The sequence below is a fragment of the Astatotilapia calliptera genome, chromosome 4 (genome assembly GCF_900246225.1).
Source record: "Astatotilapia calliptera chromosome 4, fAstCal1.2, whole genome shotgun sequence".
NCBI lineage: Eukaryota > Metazoa > Chordata > Actinopteri > Cichliformes > Cichlidae > Astatotilapia > Astatotilapia calliptera.
Window position 1 is genome coordinate 15871372 of NC_039305.1, and position 17163 is coordinate 15888534.

The 17163-nt window shown below is 42.4% G+C and overlaps 1 protein-coding gene across 9 annotated transcripts in view; it reads left to right on the top strand.

Annotated features, from left to right (window-relative positions):
• Positions 1–17163, top strand: part of cep112 (centrosomal protein 112) — a 144566-nt gene that overhangs the window by 116457 nt on the left and 10946 nt on the right. For 6 of the 9 annotated variants that reach the window (XM_026165046.1, XM_026165049.1, XM_026165045.1 and 3 more), the window contains 4 exons: positions 516–605; positions 9528–9629; positions 14034–14098; positions 14879–15030. In XM_026165046.1, coding sequence (XP_026020831.1) covers positions 516–605; positions 9528–9629; positions 14034–14098; positions 14879–14882 — 261 coding nt within the window. In that variant the 3' untranslated portion in view covers positions 14883–15030. Of the gene's footprint in view, positions 1–515; positions 606–716; positions 1456–1560; positions 1681–9527; positions 9630–14033; positions 14099–14878; positions 15031–17163 lie in introns of those variants that run through there. The other 3 variants (XR_003272234.1, XR_003272235.1, XR_003272236.1) reach the window with 3 other exon arrangements.

A 17163-nucleotide genomic window follows, 5' to 3' on the forward strand; every position in this document is an offset into this window, starting at 1 on the left:
ACTGGAATACATGCGAGAGGGCTCGTTATCCACTAAATGATACAGTGTATGTTTCTTAGTACTGCCAAGGAAAGGAATAAGAACTGCAGCTTTATAAAAGACTAGAAAGTTTGTTTGTTTCCATACTGGGGAAGTCTTTCTTTATGCCCTTGTCTAAAAATAAGTTTAGGGTTAATGAGGGCAGCTTCATAGTAATTACTGAGATTGCTTTGTTAATAGCCTTTTACCTCCCAAAAAGTAATCACAAGCTGTATCTCTCTTCATTGTCCTTCTGTCTATGTTTGTGTACTCTATATTCCTGTTAGTTTTCTCCATCTACTTGTTTTTTTTAGCTCTGGTCTTGAGTCTGGTGTAGCCTCTTATTGAGATAAAGCGTGCATCTGTTTGCAATCTCAAATGTAACTGCAGATTAATGTCTATCAATTTGTGCCACGTAACACTTAACGCCACACCGAATTCGAAATGTTTTTCTCTTTGCGTCAGTCAGCTGACTGACTGTCTCTCCCTTCCCTCAGGCTCTGCAGGAAAAGGTGGAAAGTCTACAGAGACAGCTGCACTTGGCAGAGAAGAATCTGCTAAGCAAAGAGCTGGAGACTGAAGAGAAGGTGACAAGTTTCTCTTTTTCTCTCCATATCTCACCATCTCTTTCAAATGCTTCTGAGAAATGTACGAATGAGGCAAGACCGCCTTACCCAAACTGATTCTCTCGCCAACAGTATTGCTACATCCCTCTCGCTGCCCAGCATTACCTTTTTTAACCCTTTTTCATCAGAATTCCTTTTGGTTCGTGCAAGCACACAAGGCCTCATCTTTGGCCCCTCGTCGTCTTATGTCACCAGTCCCTCCCTCCCAATTTACCAACCTTACTTGATCCTCCAGGGGGCCACAAAAGGCAAACAAAATAGATTTCCCCCCTTCCTTTCCTGCCCTCCCCTCATCACTCTGCCATCTCTCGTTCTCCTGTTCACAACCAGAGATATGCCCCCTCGCACATTTCCCAAATTCCTTGAGATCTGGCTTCAAGAGCCAGCGCCTAGGGCCAGGAATGCCACCGCTGCCTGCGTTCAAAAGGGAAGCCTCTGTGTGCACACATGCCGACAAACACACACCCACAGCTCTCTAGAGCGCCCTGTAATCAGGCTCTGTTTTGACCTTGACACACACAGAGAAGAAAGCACTAATGACTACACTCACACAGGAGGTTGTTCTTTTGTACTGTGGTATGTACACCAAAGGCATTCGCTCTCCTGCGTCCCCCTCTGATCCACCCACTGACCCTTGTACACACTTCACACACCCATTGCGCACCTCAGTGTCCAGCCTTCGCAAATTTTCAGGAAGAGTCCAGAGGTTTTTAGGAGCCATTGATCACTGTGCCAGTCCCAGAAGCAGGGTCATATGGTTTCCTATGACTTAGGAGCTGCTGAATCAGGAATCTACCTGCTCCCATGTCAGGTGAGGGGTTGGGTTGACATTTCTGAGTGTTTTCAGCATTAATAAGTATCTCTGTATATCATAAAGTATACTTAAAGTGAGTGTATGATTCCTCATTTGTTTTAGGGGTCCTCAGTGCACACCCTCACTGCGTGAAGTGTGCATCTTGTAGCTCTGAGGCTGCCCTCTCTTTGCACCAACTTTCTTCTGACTGGCTGAGGCTGCTGTGCTTGAGATGACCATATTAAGTACATCCACTGTTGCTGACATCACACAGATGCAGACTTGAAAAAAGCTGTCTGAAACCAAGTGTTTATAAAACAGTCTGAATTTAGTCCATTGTAACAGTTGTATGACAGAAATTAATGGAACACAAACTAGTTCCCCTTAAAGGGTACAGCTGTTGTATTGCAACTTCCACAGTGTTCTCCTCTTTTGCAAAGCTTCATCACAGTTTTATTAGTCTTGCTAAATTTTTGATTGCGGTGCCACTAAGATACATGAATTATGATGCTGATTCCAAAAATGTTGCCTTCTGAAGCAAAAACAGCAACACTGCGATTGAAGCAAAGAACGGGTAAACACGACTAAAAATCTGTTTAGCATTTGGTTCCAATTTTAGGTGCTTGACAGTTCTTTTTTTCACAGCCACTAACACATTTCGCTAATCCAGCACAGATTGTTTTGCTGTAGCAAAGTTGGCAGCGCAGAGATCAACAGGAAGTGAGCCATCGTAGAAATAAAGGAATGTGTGCATGTGCCAGAAGAGCTAAGAACATTGCAGGGCAGCTGAGATCGGATCTGGAATGATGGGGTTTGAAGGTTTTTAATAAGGTACAGCAGCTAATGTTTCAGCACAGAGTATGACTTCATCAGAGGGAGAAGAGGAGGCTTTTGGCAATGTGGATGTTCAGAGTGCCTGCACCCAGCTAATAAGTGTCTCTCATAGCATGAACAGGTTTTACGTGTGTCTAGCCAATACCTTATTCCGAAAGAATGTATTATTATACATCCTGGGTTTGTGAGACATGTCTATCCACTGCTCTTTTTATGCTTGAATAATCACTCATGAAAGTTGTACGTTTCTTTTATCTTATCCACCAAAGTTTTGCTGCTTTTAGCGAAACCTGAGGGTAATTTTTTCCTCACTTTTCTGATATTGTACCCGTTCATACCTCAGCAATGTCCTGCTCCTGAATTGTTACACGTCACAACTGCTGATGTGAAGCAGACTTTGGTGTTGTTTCGGCTTGTTGTGACCCCTCTATCACAACAAGGCACAAGAGTGTGTTTCCGGTTCAGTCTCTGCAGACAGTGGCGTGATGTACCTCAATAGTTAGAATAACTTTCAAGACCGTAGTGTTTTTTTGTTTGATTGTTTTTTTTAAGGCATAGGCAGCCTGTATTCCAAGGCTGAAGAGGAAAGATGCCCACAAGCAGAGAAAAAAGTGCACCTGGAAGACAGTGACCTGGGAAAACTGCCACATTAGCTCCTCTCGCAACTCGTTGATCAAATGCCAATTTTTGCTGATTTATTTCCCCAAAGAACTTCTGTTGACACCCTCTACAAACAAAAATCAGAGTTTTACAGAAAAGAAAGTGCTGTGCTGAAGGAAAGACGTACAGATGGTTATCTGAAAATCAGTTGCTGTACACCATTCTTTACTTGACATATTTTACCTTAACCAACAAAAGCAGGTGCAGGTTTTGCACCTGCACATGTTACTGTATATGAATGTTGGTCCTAAGTGAGGCTAAGCAGGCTGAGAACCCTGAAAATAAGCTGACTGTGGTTCGTTGTCATTTGTTTACTGCAGCTCTAATTACATAGATGCTCAGCTAATGTAATGAAACTGACATTATATCTTGTAATAACATTAGCTAGCTACTTGTCAACCATCCTAGCATTTCAGTCTGCGCGCTGTTTTAATAAAAGGATTTATTTTTAAGTATAAAAGGTCATTATTTCATGATTGCTCACCTTACTCAATTCAGTTGAATTCTGCTGATACTGGTACCAACTACTAAATTTCTAGTGTCTTGACCTCCCTATTTAGGACTCGAGCTAACTCATCTGGAGATCTAATGGCCCAGGAGTTATTCCTCCTGCGCCATCTTTGAAGTCCACTGCCTGGTGCGCATGCATTGTTGGTGCATTGTAATGTAAATTCTCCGTGGACTTGCAGGCATGCAGACATTGACCCAGACCCTCAAAATGACAAAATGTACACTACCAAGCAAACTTATGGATAAATATGGTAAATGTGGGGCGATTGTGGCTTAAGAGTTGGGAGTTCGCCTTGTAATTGGAAGGTTGCCGGTTCGAGCCCCGGCTTGGACAGTCTCGGTCGTTGTGTCCTTGGGCAAGACACTTCACCCGTTGCCTACTGGTGGTGGTCAGAGGGCCCGGTGGCGCCAGTGTCCGGCAGCCTCGCCTCTGTCAGTGCGCCCCAGGGTGGCTGTGGCTACATGTAGCTTGCCATCACCAGTGTGTGAATGTGTGCGTGAATGGGTGGATGACTGGATATGTAAAGCGCTTTGGGGTCCTTAGGGACTAGTAAAGCGCTATATAAATACAGGCCATTTACCATAAATATGACCAAGAATGTAGGTTACAGTTAGTTATGTGGAAGTATAAGTGGTTATGAGGCCATGTTGGCATTTGTAAGTCATGTGAACAATGTCTTTTTTTCCATTGTCAGCGTCCGGCAACTTTATAGTATCTTGTCGAAAATGTTTGTAGGTGCGTATTAGCATCGTTTCTTAGCGCAGCTTGTCACAATTATACCTTCGTGGAAGCGACTGGCTACATGATATATTGACTCCTGCCTCATATAATGCTCTTGGTCAAGAAAACGACATAGTTTGCATGCAACTATCAGGATTAATGTACATTATACATGTGTTAGAGATGCTGTGGACAGAGTCTGCGCATTGTTTTTTATTTGCCATTAAACCTAAAGGTATCCAGTCTCCACACACCAATAATATTGCCCTGGTTTATCTGCCAAGATGTGTCTTTGTAATCCGATCCCTCTCATGCTAAAACAGCTTTTCTGCCCAGACTTCACACAGATGTTGCTTGCCTTACACTAGCAGGGCCCTCGCAGGCTCCCCCACTCTAAAATGGCAGATCATCAGCTCGCTGTGTGGTTCAATTCTCCTTGAAGACAGGAGCAGAATATTGAAGACTACAGCTCTTTGTATAAATACATAATGATACAGTGGGCATGGCGAACTGTACAAGTTTTAGAGATGTATCCTTGTGCAACACGGGAGCTCGGTGTAATAAAAAATAAATCATGTCTCTAGTTGTTTTCAGTATTGATGCAGACATAAAAATGCAGAGGAGCTGAACTTAAGTTCTGTAGGCTGAGCCTTTTTCCTGTGTGCTGTTTTTGTTGAGGCACATTACATCAGCAGCCACCAATCCATCCCATAGTTCTAACAACCTCACTAAGATCTGTAGCCAGTTCTAATCTCCTTCTGCCTTTCCTTTTTTTTTTTCCTTCTATTTTTTCTCCCTCATTTCTGTGAAGCGGTTTCCTTTTTTCCCTCTCGCAGCAAAGCGTTTCTGAATTCAAATCGCTCCTTGGTGAACTCACTGAGTGCCAACTCAGTGGATGTGGAGGCGCAAACTTTGTGAGTGGCGTCATTTTTGATGTACACCCTTGTTCCTGACAAGGTTTTTGTCACTCGGGAACAAGGGTGTATATCAAAAATGTCTTTCCAGCAGCTACCCCCACTCCTCTTCCCTCTTCCACCTCCAACCCCCCAACCTGTCCCACGCAAGCCTGTGCACACACACATACACCCCAACTTCATTAGCATACATCAAGACTCCCCAACAATGTGACAAACTTCATTTGAACGTTGAAAGTGTTGAGGGCTTGTTCCTTTCTGCTGGCAGCTGTCAAAAACCATGCCATGTGACGGTACCAAACGCAAGGGAAAGTCAAAACCACAATCTAAAGACTATATATAGATGAAATGTTGTCATTTTAAGATGACTGGGAGGGGAAAACGACTGCCGCTCCTCACAGTCTTCAAAACTAGAGAATCACGCTTCATCAAGAACAAACAAAATCATCTCTCAAAGAGCTTCTGAGATGAAACCAGATTTCTCTTTAGAAAGTCAGCGTCCCTTTTCATTGCTCAGGGAAAATAGTGGCGCACTTTTTTTCTCTCTGTGATTCCCTTCCTCCCTTTTCTTTCCTATTCACTTGCATCTACAGTCCGTCAGTGACCAAAGAACCTCATGGAAGGTTTGATCAGCAGTATTGTTCAAAGGCATCAAACATCTGTCCTAATAAGTGAGGAGCCTTTTTTCTCAGATGCCATCACGTCTCCTTCCACCTGTCAGAAAAATAAACATGCCTTTGCTGCAAAAATCATGTTGAAAGAAAAGTAAAATGTGTTTGCGTGAAGAAAAGGAGAGATGCAAGCAGAGGGACCTCGGATAGGGCAGGAAAATGCAAAGTCGAAGAAACGGCGTCTCTTAGGAAACGAGTCAGACATCTGCGGAGAGTTAGATGCTTCTGTCTTGAATTTTAACTCCATTGTGAGACATGGTGGAGTCAGAAATTTGAATTGATATTATACCTATTCTTGTCTGCTTTATGCTGTAACTGCTGTCTGTTAGATGTGTTGTTATGAACAAAAAAAAAAAAAAAAAAGAGTCCTGCTTCCACCCACACATGTTGCATAGTAAACTGTGGCTAAGCTTTAGATCAGGGAAGGCAAATGTTGTGGTCTGCTACACTGTAGAAAGAGCAGAAATACACCCTCAGGTTAAAGGAGCCCTATATATATGCTTTTCCCTATGTACTCCTATGTACTCTCTTACAGTGGTGGATGCTTAAATTAAACATGGCCAAAGTTTGAAATAATGAGGTATGCACAAGCGAGCCAAAAGCTCAGGCTTCAGGCTGCTCTAAATTGTACACAAGTTTCTACTCTTGGATCTCTGTAATGTTAGTATAGACATCAGGCGCACAGCAGCCCTGCCTCTCCCACCACCACCACTGCCATCACCTGCTATTCAAACGTTCTCTTTACGAGGGGCAGCCAATCAGAAATTTGATTTAAAGCTATGCAATTAACTTGCAATCTTATTGCCTATGAAATGGCAGCTTTGAAGATGGAGACCAGGTCTGCAATTATTCTCAGTCAGCTGCTGTCTTCAGAGCGACTTTAGTGCATCAAGACGGCAATAAAATCGAGTCCGTTAGATGGAGTCGCTCTGCTACCAGTTTGCAATCAAATGAGATCAAGTTGGCAATTACTTGTAATCTGTTTGTATAAGACAAACTTGTCATCTACAGGAATTTAGCGTCCATCCAGAATCTCTTGGATCTGAAACATAAATTCAACAATTCCTCCACAGATAGTGACATAGTTACGATTTAACTGCAGCACAACATAAGCACTTGGCAAACTTTAATTTTTATATAAGATCCAATACAACCAGCTGCCAGCCAGCTATGGTGAGTCTGTTATTGCAAAGAAAAGCGTCATAGACAATGGGCACTCATCAGTGCAGCATGTTAGCAATCTGCTTGTGTTTATAAATTAGATGGCAGTTATTTGCAAAGCCTTCACCAACCTGTCTAAGAGCGATTGTAGTGAGTCTGAGTCACATCACTATTGTTTGGAGGTCGGTTACCTCCTACCAGGCAACCTGTCCAATCGCTTTGCAATGAAAAAGTTGGTTGTGCAACACCCTCAACCTCTGGGGGACCAGTTAGTCGCCGCAACTACTTGCAGCCAAAAAAAAGATCAATGCAATCAGCAGGAAAACACCACTTTTCCTAATCACATGCAGGCTGCTTTTCTATTTTTAATCTTGTGTGTGACTGAGCTATAAAACATCTTGTTTCAGAGGATGAACTGAAGGGCTGCACAAAGGGCTCGGTGAAAGATAAACGTATTATTTTAACTGTGACTCATCCAAAGCTGCTCTAGGACAATCCAAGAATGACAAATATGCAGCTGGAAATTTGTATAACAGGTATAATTCATCTGGATTTGAGGTGTATTTTTGTGTTTGTGTGTTCATGGAATATGTATGTGCTGTGCTGTTCCCATCATATTATTTTATGATGGGAACAGCAACAGAAAATTCAAGTAATATTTTCTCTTGCAGCCACTCTTTCAGCGCCATAACCATGAAGTCGTTGGTGCGAATGTAAGCTGTATGACCTTACCGTGTCATATAATACATGAACTTTTCTAGTTTGTCGCCCTTACGACCGTATGTACATCATCCAGCCGCCGTGAATGCGTTATTGCTGCCTTGCCGAATGTATGGGACAGAAAACGAAGACAGCATTGCCGCAACGGAGCTTGTAATTTAGGCAAAGCGGATTTCTCGTTGCTGCGGTGACGGCACCATACATGAATCAAGAATGCAACACTGAGGAACTTGGCTTTTGAAGAATCTAAGACTTATATTCAGAGTGGTTGGTAAGGGATGTGTTTATTCAACCATTGTTTATTGCTTCGGTCTGAGGTAGTGAAGTGTGTTTTGTCTTGGCTTGCCGTTTTGTTATGACTACAGGAGCTGCTATAGATAGAGACAGACATTTTGAAAATCTGCACTCCTCTTCGCTTGAGCCCTTTTTTTTTTTTTTAAAAATCCTGAACATTCAAATTAAAGCTTCCAAGTTTTGTTTTGTTGGGTTTTTTAGCCCTTGTTTTTTAAAGGCCTCTCTTTCAAATTATCCTTGACTTCATTCTCACACAGCGCGGACAAAAAAAAAAAAGACATATTTTTGTAAACTGATGGATTCTCAGCCTGACGTTATTGGTCCAACACTTTCAAATGAATAGGGCAGACGGAGCCTGAAAAATTGGCAAAGTTGTGGCAGACTAATCTACAGCACACTGTGCCGAGACAAAGTGAGCTGCTTCATGTTGGGATCATTTATACTGAGGGTTGCTTTGAAGTGCTTCCCAATCCCTTTCATTGTGCCCAGGAAGATTAATTAGCCAAAGCCAGAACAATCAGTTAAATCCACAACAGGAAGATTATTTTAGGGAAACCAATCTTTTTTTTTTTTTCCCCCTCGTCCCACCCACCGCCCCCACCACCTCATTCACGCTCTCTTCACTTGAAAGACTGATGAGAGGTGGGGATTGTGGGCATATTCTTAACGCTAGTGGACTTTGGCTCTGTAAAACACATTATGGTCATTTAAAATGCTCAGACTCTCTCCCCTGGTTACACCTTGAAATATGTTGGGGAGGAAGGGGGACAACTGTTGCTTTTCACGGGTCGAATTAATCCCCCGAGCTCTGTTAAACTATTCATCAAGCTCTGAATTAATTGATTCGGCGACTCTTCAAAAAATGCTGTAAATGTTTTTACAATACTGTTAAAGCGTGTATCTGCGTTTGTGTGTGTGCGTGCGTGCATGCGTGTGTGTCCATACATGTGTGTTTCTGGGTAAAAAGTGGGGGTTGCGCTAACCAAACCCTTTTCAACTTCTATAATCAAACTCTGGTTTAGTGGAGTGTAATTTAGCCCCAGACAGACTTCCTCCAGTCCTCCCCAGTGGAGATAGCTAGCTAGCTATTGAGCCGCTGCTGCTGCGTTTGATGTGTCCTGCCCTCCACCATGGCCCTGTCCTTTTCCAAACCCAGCTGTCTTGAGCCCATAAGTGCTTTGTGTCAGATCTCGCTGTAGTCACTATCATCCAGTAGGGGGTGTTGCGCAGAGCGAGTAATGTCAGTCTGCGGACCCCCTGTGGAGATGTGAAGGAGCTGTGAAGAGCGAGGGAATACTCTGAGCCATGAATAAAGAGGGGATACCCACAGTGTGTGTGTGTGTGTGCGCCTCATCTAAGGGAGTTGTTGGTTTGGCCTGAAAATGCATACATGTGAGTGTGTCTGTGGAAAGAAAGAAATACTTATTCAGCAACAATACCACAATTGTTATCCAGTTGAGACACACCGTTTAAGAGCGTCTCTGGGGCATCAGAGACAACAAGAGAGTGCATGATTACTATATATTACTTAATAAGTATTATTTGATTAATGTGGTGCCTTACTTTCTTGCTGACTATGCATCTTTCCTACCTCTGTCTTCTCAGGTAACCATGGTGCATAAGGAGTATGAGGAGAAGATCAAAGGTCTGATGCCGGTGGAGCTCAGGCAGGAGCTGGAGGACACAATCAGCTCACTGAAAGCTCAGGTGAGGTTTGATCTGATAGAGGCAAAGCCAGAGCAAGAAAGATGTGTTCAGTCTGTTGAACATCTCATTGAGAATCCATTCATTTTCTTCCATTAACAGCATTATAACTTATAAAGTCTTGAGCTGGGAAGTAGGTACAGCGATTTGTTAAGACATCTGCAAAAAATTTAATGGATATACAGTCTTTAGCTCTTTACCTCAGCTTTCAGTATGTGTCCATGTCTGTTTACTCTGGAGGAGGTTGTAAAACTTGGTGAAATGAGTTTGATAGTGTCCGATGAGTCAGTGAAGCTCACTTCAGCCTGATGACACTCATACTGAGCGATACTGAGGTCAGTAGTTAAGGATAGCTGCTGTTAGCTGGCATTAGTGAAAAACTTTGAAGTGGCTCTGACACTGTGGCAGGAAAAAAAACGTCGTACAATGAGGGGATGTAATGAGAAATGGGTACCATCCTTCATATATAACTCTATAGTTTTATATCTGAAGCGGTAGACACAAATTAAAATTTTCACTTGGCTGGTCTTTAGCCACATACATGAAACACCATTAGGCAAAGCGGCGATGTTCGTGTCGGCCACTGTATTCAAGCTGGCGGGGCGCCATGGTGGCTCCCGTGAGCCAACAGCTGCTCCTTTGCATTTTTATGGATTATTTTTAAGTTTATGAGAGTGCATCAGTTTGTTGGAAGATGTAATTACTAGGGGTGCAACGATACACAAAATTCACGGTTCGGTTCGGTTCGATACTTTGGTGTCACGGTTCGATATTTTTTCGATACAAAAAAAATGTTCATGCCTTTTTAATTTGTCATTTATTAAAATTATAAATATATATTTTAACTCAAAAGTACAGTTTTTAAATTTAACCCTAACCCTTGTGCGTGTTTTTTATTTTGACAGCGAATGCGCACCTGCGGACCACTTATGTGCAGCCCTGGTTATATAGCTCGTCATATTGCAGCCACAGAAATTCTTTTGTCCATGAAACCATAAAGCTGCACTTTCTTTTTGCCTTATAGTCTGATTTGTCATAACTTCTCCGTTTTGTGGTAAGCTTTTCTTTGGCTGTCACTTCTTCACCCTGACCTGTCTTATTTGGCTCAGCAGAACTAAAATATATATCTGTCTGTGAAGGTTCTCAGTCATCCAGGTCATCGTAGTCAAATATAAATCCTGCTGCTTTTACACACGGACTCACATAAGCTCAGCGATTCTCTGCGCGATCAACCTCTCATATGTTTAAGCTTGCTGCGGGAGATTTCACTTGTCATGTTTGCATAGTAAGCTAACGATTAATAAGACGATGTCAGAGGAATTGGTGCACAAATTATCATCACTCACAGATCAGTGCTGTCGCTCTCTATACACAGTTCGCACGATTGCAAAGTGAAAGCAAAAAACAAGCGCAAATTCAAACGCGACTTCAATATGTCACATATTGACAGTGGCTCACCGATGCCAATGACATAATTACCAAGCGACATTTCTGAAAGAATGCAAAAGCATTGACATATATTTTTCCTTCTTACAATAGCCCGACGGGCAGGGAAGAGATAGATTTTGGTAGCCCGACTGAAAAAAATCGCTAGCTCCAGGACGTCAGGCTAGCGATATTGCAAGCCCTGTATCTGATTGAGGAATCACTCATCTTTGGAAAAGAGAGTTTATTACAGAGAAATGTCTCTTTCCAAAATAAAAGCTATACTATCCGCTTCTTCTGGGTTATATTCTCAGCAGCATAAGGAGAATCATGTGCTAACAGCTGTCTAAATGACTCGGCTAAAGTTAGTAGCATGCTTGTTGTTTTTGTCTTTGCACTAGGATGATGTCGGTGTAAATGTGCAGTCATATTCGTTGTGTTCCCACTAGTGCTTTCAGGTTAATCTCGTTGAAATGACCTTAACACCACAACACGGCAAATCTCCGTTAACGAGCTACCGCCGATCGCCCCGTGTGTGGGGCTAGACGGCCAACACGTTAACGAGCTAACTGCGCTAACACACTAGTTCCCACCCATGTAATTGAGCATTGCATGGCACATCCAACATACTGTTTTACTTTAGTCCATGACTCGCTTACCTTCAGGGTCATACGTCACATGAAAACCAAAATAATTCCAAACGCCAGATCTGAATGAGGGTGGGGGAGGTGCCCTGCGCTCTTCCTTCTGACTATGCTGTCTGTGTTGAGCGCTCAGTGGATCTGCGTTCGACAGTGCAGCCTAGGCGGAGTAGTCGAACACAGATTCACTGAGCGCTCAACACAGACAGCATCGTCAGAAGGAAAGTTGATAAAATAAATTACAAATGTTGTATTGTTCGATACATATGCGTACCGAACCGAAAGCACTGTATCGAACGGTTCAATATCGATACGAATATCGTTGCACCCCTAGTAATTACATACTAATCTATATATGTTTACGAGTACAATATTCTTTATTTCTATTAAAGAAACTGAAAACATGACTGTATCTGTTAGTAGTTTTTAGGAATAGATCTCCAGGCTTATTCAAGGGTATTCAAAGCTCTTCTTTGGATGTTGGCTGTCTTTCATATTCTTTGTCAAGATGATCCCCCACTGCTTCAATAATGTCGAGGTTTGGGCTCTGAGGATGGCAATCCATGACTGAGAGCGATGTTTCATTGTGTGTTTTTGGATTGGCATTGTATTTGAGATTATTGTCATCCTGAAAAATGATTTTTTTCTGCCACTCAGACACTTTCCAGATGGTACTGCTGGGTGGATTTAGTTTGCTGGGTGTAGATATACAGACAATGGATGTAAGCTGCAAACATGCCAGATTTGATCATATCTGCTGATTTACATCCTTAACCCCCAGGCAGGTCCCATGAAACTATACAGTATGGAAGTGATCGTATGCAGATCCACAACAAACCACACATAACAAAGACACATACAAACAATATACCATCCTCAGGTAGAAGTGATCACAGATCAGGTTGGACATAAGCCATTGCCTGAGATCTGGAGAGCATTCTCTTTATTTTAACTACTAAACTATTGCAGTGTTTACTTCCTTTTGTTGTTATTGCAGGATTTTGTGTGTTTTCACTTTCTTCTGTTATAAATCAATCAAAACTGAGGTAAAGCCCTCTGTATGAAACTAGATGTAGACTTATTTGTTTGAGTGAGACCTCTCTTCCGTGCAGTTTCGGCGTAGCACTCGATCATGGCCTCGGCATTCACTTCGGACCCTGCTGATCCTCTCTGCAAATGTTAATCTCTCATTGTCTTCCCCTCAGATCAAACAGTCAGCCTTTGCATAACCGCACTCGTACGTTTCTCCTCCGAGCCGTGTCCTTTGTCTCAGCATTTACATTGTAAATAATTTTGTTGGAATAATAATAATAACAGCGTGCAGTGCAGGTCTCTATAAAACGCTCGCATCATTAACCCCTGCCTTGTTCAAATAGCGCTTCCAAGATCCCGTTTCATTGGACAGACCGCAGCTCTGCGATCAGAAATGTTTATAAAATGCGATTCATGACCAGAGCGGCCTCTCCTCTCATTGACAGTGTCTTGGGTTTTGCACATTAAAGTGCATTATTTTATTACATAGTTTGAGAAAGAAAAAAAAAAAGGTGCAGAGAGTTTCCGTGTCTCTGGAGGCATCCAACCACATTTGGGTATGGTTTTGCATATACTTTCCCAGTGCGAAGTGCCAAATGAAATGCTAGAACTTGAACTGAGGTCTCCCCCACAGAAAGGAATGTACCCTCGGCTCCAGTACGGTAGTCCCAGAACAATGCGGATTCTTTTGGAGCTGTGATTATTCTGCCAGGCTCTAGATGCCGTGTAAATGTAGATGGAGTTTATTTTCACTTCAGCGAAGCACACTTCATAAATAAACCGGCACTTTGTAGCCAAACAAAAGAACGGTGCTGCCTCCTAACCTCGGCTAACCTGGGCCTGTAATCTTCCCAGCGTGCCTTAACCCCGCTGCCCTAATCTCCTGACCCCCGGCCCCCGCTGTCGTGACCCCAGGAGTCAACAACCGAGGTTTTCTTCTAAAAAAGCACAACCGACCTAAATCAATCAAACCCTTCTCCACTTCCAATTCCTGTGTCCTGATGAACCAGTTCTTGCTTCCTTCATACTGAATATATTTGAACTCTTTACCCCTTGAAAGCCAACTAGGAGTAGCTTTTGATGCTCTTTTCTAACCTGAGTGGTTTCGGTCATGTTTCAGGCCTGATTATGGATATGATTGGATTTGCAATTAGAAGTTAGTGAAGGTGGTCTCTGCCTTTGCAGTTACGCTTGTAAAAACATAGAAAACTCTTCTAATGGTCACCAAACCACGTCTTTGTTTCGTTTTCGAAACTCGTCATAATGGTGGAAAGAGTTGAAGATTACCCCGTGCCGTTCTCTGTTTCAGGTTAACTTCCTTCAGATGAGAGCCTCTTTGCTACAGGAAGACCTGGATGCCTGTCGCAGCAGCAGGTGAGCATGTCGATCTGAAGTAGGCCAGAGCAGTAAAACTTTATGAGAAATGAGTAAAATGATAGAAAAGGTTCTGGTAATTCGTTCCCAAACTATTCTGTAATCATAATATATGAAGTTTTTGTGTTTACTGTGGACCGTTAAAAAAAAAGACTACAAGTTAGTGGAAAACCAGGATTTTTTTTGTCATTTCATTGTTTCTCTTTACTTACAATTACCTTGGTGTAATATGAATGACCATAAATCAACAGAAAATGGTGTAAAATGTATGAAAATACAGTTAAAAGGTCCAAATCCGTGCATTGAGTCACATATTTTGAAGCTGTCCAGTGGGCCAGATTAGAGTCTTTGGCGGACCGATTCTAGCCCCATGGCCTTACGTTTGACATCCCCGGTTTTGAACCTACAGAAATGCATGTGTGTAGTACACATCATAATCAGTCTGCTGCCTTGCTTTAAAGGTGCAGATACGAGCTTTGTCTTTGACTAAGACAGCTTCCAGTCTGAAGGGCTTTAATTGCTTTCCCTGCATCCATCACACTGTAAGAGCCATTTATGTTTTTGCAACTATATACATGTGCAGCGATGACAGCGCAGCCGCAGCTCACGTCTGTGTGCGCAATGCTCCCAGGACTGTCACTCACGGCAGATCACAGGAAAACTGTTATTTCCCTGCACTCTGCCCTCATTCCTAAAAGTGACTGTGAGTCAGTAAGGAGTGAGTAAATCAGAGCCGGTTTGCATTTGTGTTGAAATTACGACGAGTGTCTCTCTGCACAGGTAACAGCACGGTAACGTCAGGCTGATCTTCCGCCCGGACATGAAGGACGGCGTCGCCGATCAGGTGTGAGCACTGTTGGCTGTTACGAGTATTTCACACACCTGCCACGTCATCTTTTACTTTGAAAGACTGTTTTTTTTTTCTCCATTGGTTTAACATCTGAAATATTTATTCATTGTCAGATTTTAGTTTTGTCTTGTTCAAAAAAAAAAATTCTCGTGTTTTTAGCTTTTTGTATTGTTGTTTTTCATATCATTATTAACTTGATGTTATTGATGTTTTTTTTAAATATATCAACTGCTTTTAATAAAACACTTTGCTTCAGTTTTCTATTGTCCTCCTATTATTTTTTCCTTATTCCGAGCATGTTTTTCATCTTCTTCAAATACCTCATAATTAATCCCTTATTTAGGGGGAGCTGTGCCATTGCCTTTGTTTTTCAATGACCACAAAATGCATGTTAACCAAGATTAGCTGTGTAAGTACAGTCCCAGACCTTGAAATCCCATCTCCCCATCACTGTTTAGCATTGCCTTTCTGCTTAAGACCCCATTTGAACTGTAAAGAGTAGTTGGGGGGGTTTGTGGTTGTTTCAGATAAAGACCGCCGCAAGTCGACTGTTTGAATCTCAGGCCAAAGGCTACAGTCCTCGGCCCCAGTGTTTCTGCCTCAGCGCACCACTTTGTGTTTTTACCAGCGACTCAAACCCAAGCCGATGATGGAGTCCGCAAAATGGTCACCCCGTCTCCAAAGTCTCCAGCTCAGAGGCTTTTTGATGATAATAACATTTGGTGGCTCCATAATGAGCCATTGTCTGTTGGGTGCTCTGTATGGTAGGTGAGGAATGCATGGGCTCGAATTGATTTTTGGACAGTTTGGAGGTGTTATTAAATCCCTTAAATCAGATTGGATTTCAAAGAGAGGCGTCTGCACGTATTTGCACTGGAACGGCTTTTCTTCTGACGCCCGCAGTTCGCGTGTTGCCGTTGTCCGTGACCTTTTTCCCGCTGTCTCCAAATGAAACACGATTCCCTTTGCTCTGTATTTATTTGATGTGCTGATTCTGCTGCCCAGGCAGAGACAGAGGAGAAGAAGAATAGGAAAAAAAAGAGACAGAAAGGAGAGAGGAGTGTCAAACCAGCAGGAATTTAGTCTTTCAGCACAAAGCCTTTGTAGAGCGTGTTGTTTCTGGACGAAGTGCACAGAGGAAACATAGCTATTACAACACAGCATCTTCAGCGCATGCCTGTACATCTAAGGAAGTATGCGAAAGGGTGGTTTGCATGGTGTTTGTAATTACATTGCCTCTCCTCTCATTGACAGTGTCTGGGGTTTTGCACGTTAAAGTGCATTATTATTATTGCATAGTTTTAAAAAAAGAAAAAGTGCCGAGGGTTTTCGTGTCTCTGGGAGCACCCAACCCAAATGAAAGTACTTTGTACATCATTTCCAACCACTTACAGAGACAAGTTTTAATAGCAGGGACTGTATGTGAACATGGCTGCTGCTCAGTATTCAAGTTAGGTTGGGACGTGGTACTGAGCTCCTGAGTCTTTAAATTTCAGGTAGATCAGCTGGTGTCTTTGATCAAATTTAAAAAGAAAACTTTCATCGATCCATCACAGATTAGCTTTAAAAAAGTTGGCGTGTTTCATGGCCAGTGAGTGTTGTAAAAGCACCCGGCACACATCCTCTCGTCTTAGCCAAAAAAAATGTTTTTCTGGGCCGTGAGCGTGCACAAATTGTTTCAAAAGCAGAGCAAGATTTTAACTTTCCATCTTTGGCTGCGGTACACAAATTCATTCTCATGTAATTCTGAGACAGTCAGATGGGAGACATTTGATGAACTAACACAGAATCATCCAGTCTTACAGATGCTGACAGTGCAACACTGGTTTAAAAAATCTTGATAGTTGTTAATAAGTAATATTAATAACAGTTGCTGAATAATTTGTTTCCTAAACATTGGTTGTGTTCTTGCATTGCTTCAACGTTAGCTACTCATACATTTATGTACAGTCCCCATAAACCATTACCTACTTACATATGTTCAGTATGGGACCATTTTGAAGGGCAAGGCAAGGCAAGTTTATTTGTATAGCACAATTCAACAACAAGGTGATTCAAAGTGCTTTACAGAGACATTAGAAACAAGAACAAATAAAAAGCATGATTAGGGGGCAAAGACCTCATAATCGTGTCCTTGTTGCACCATTTTCTACAGGAATTGTATTTCTTTCCCACGTCTCTTTACTCTTAATGCTCAAATATAAACTCATCTGCC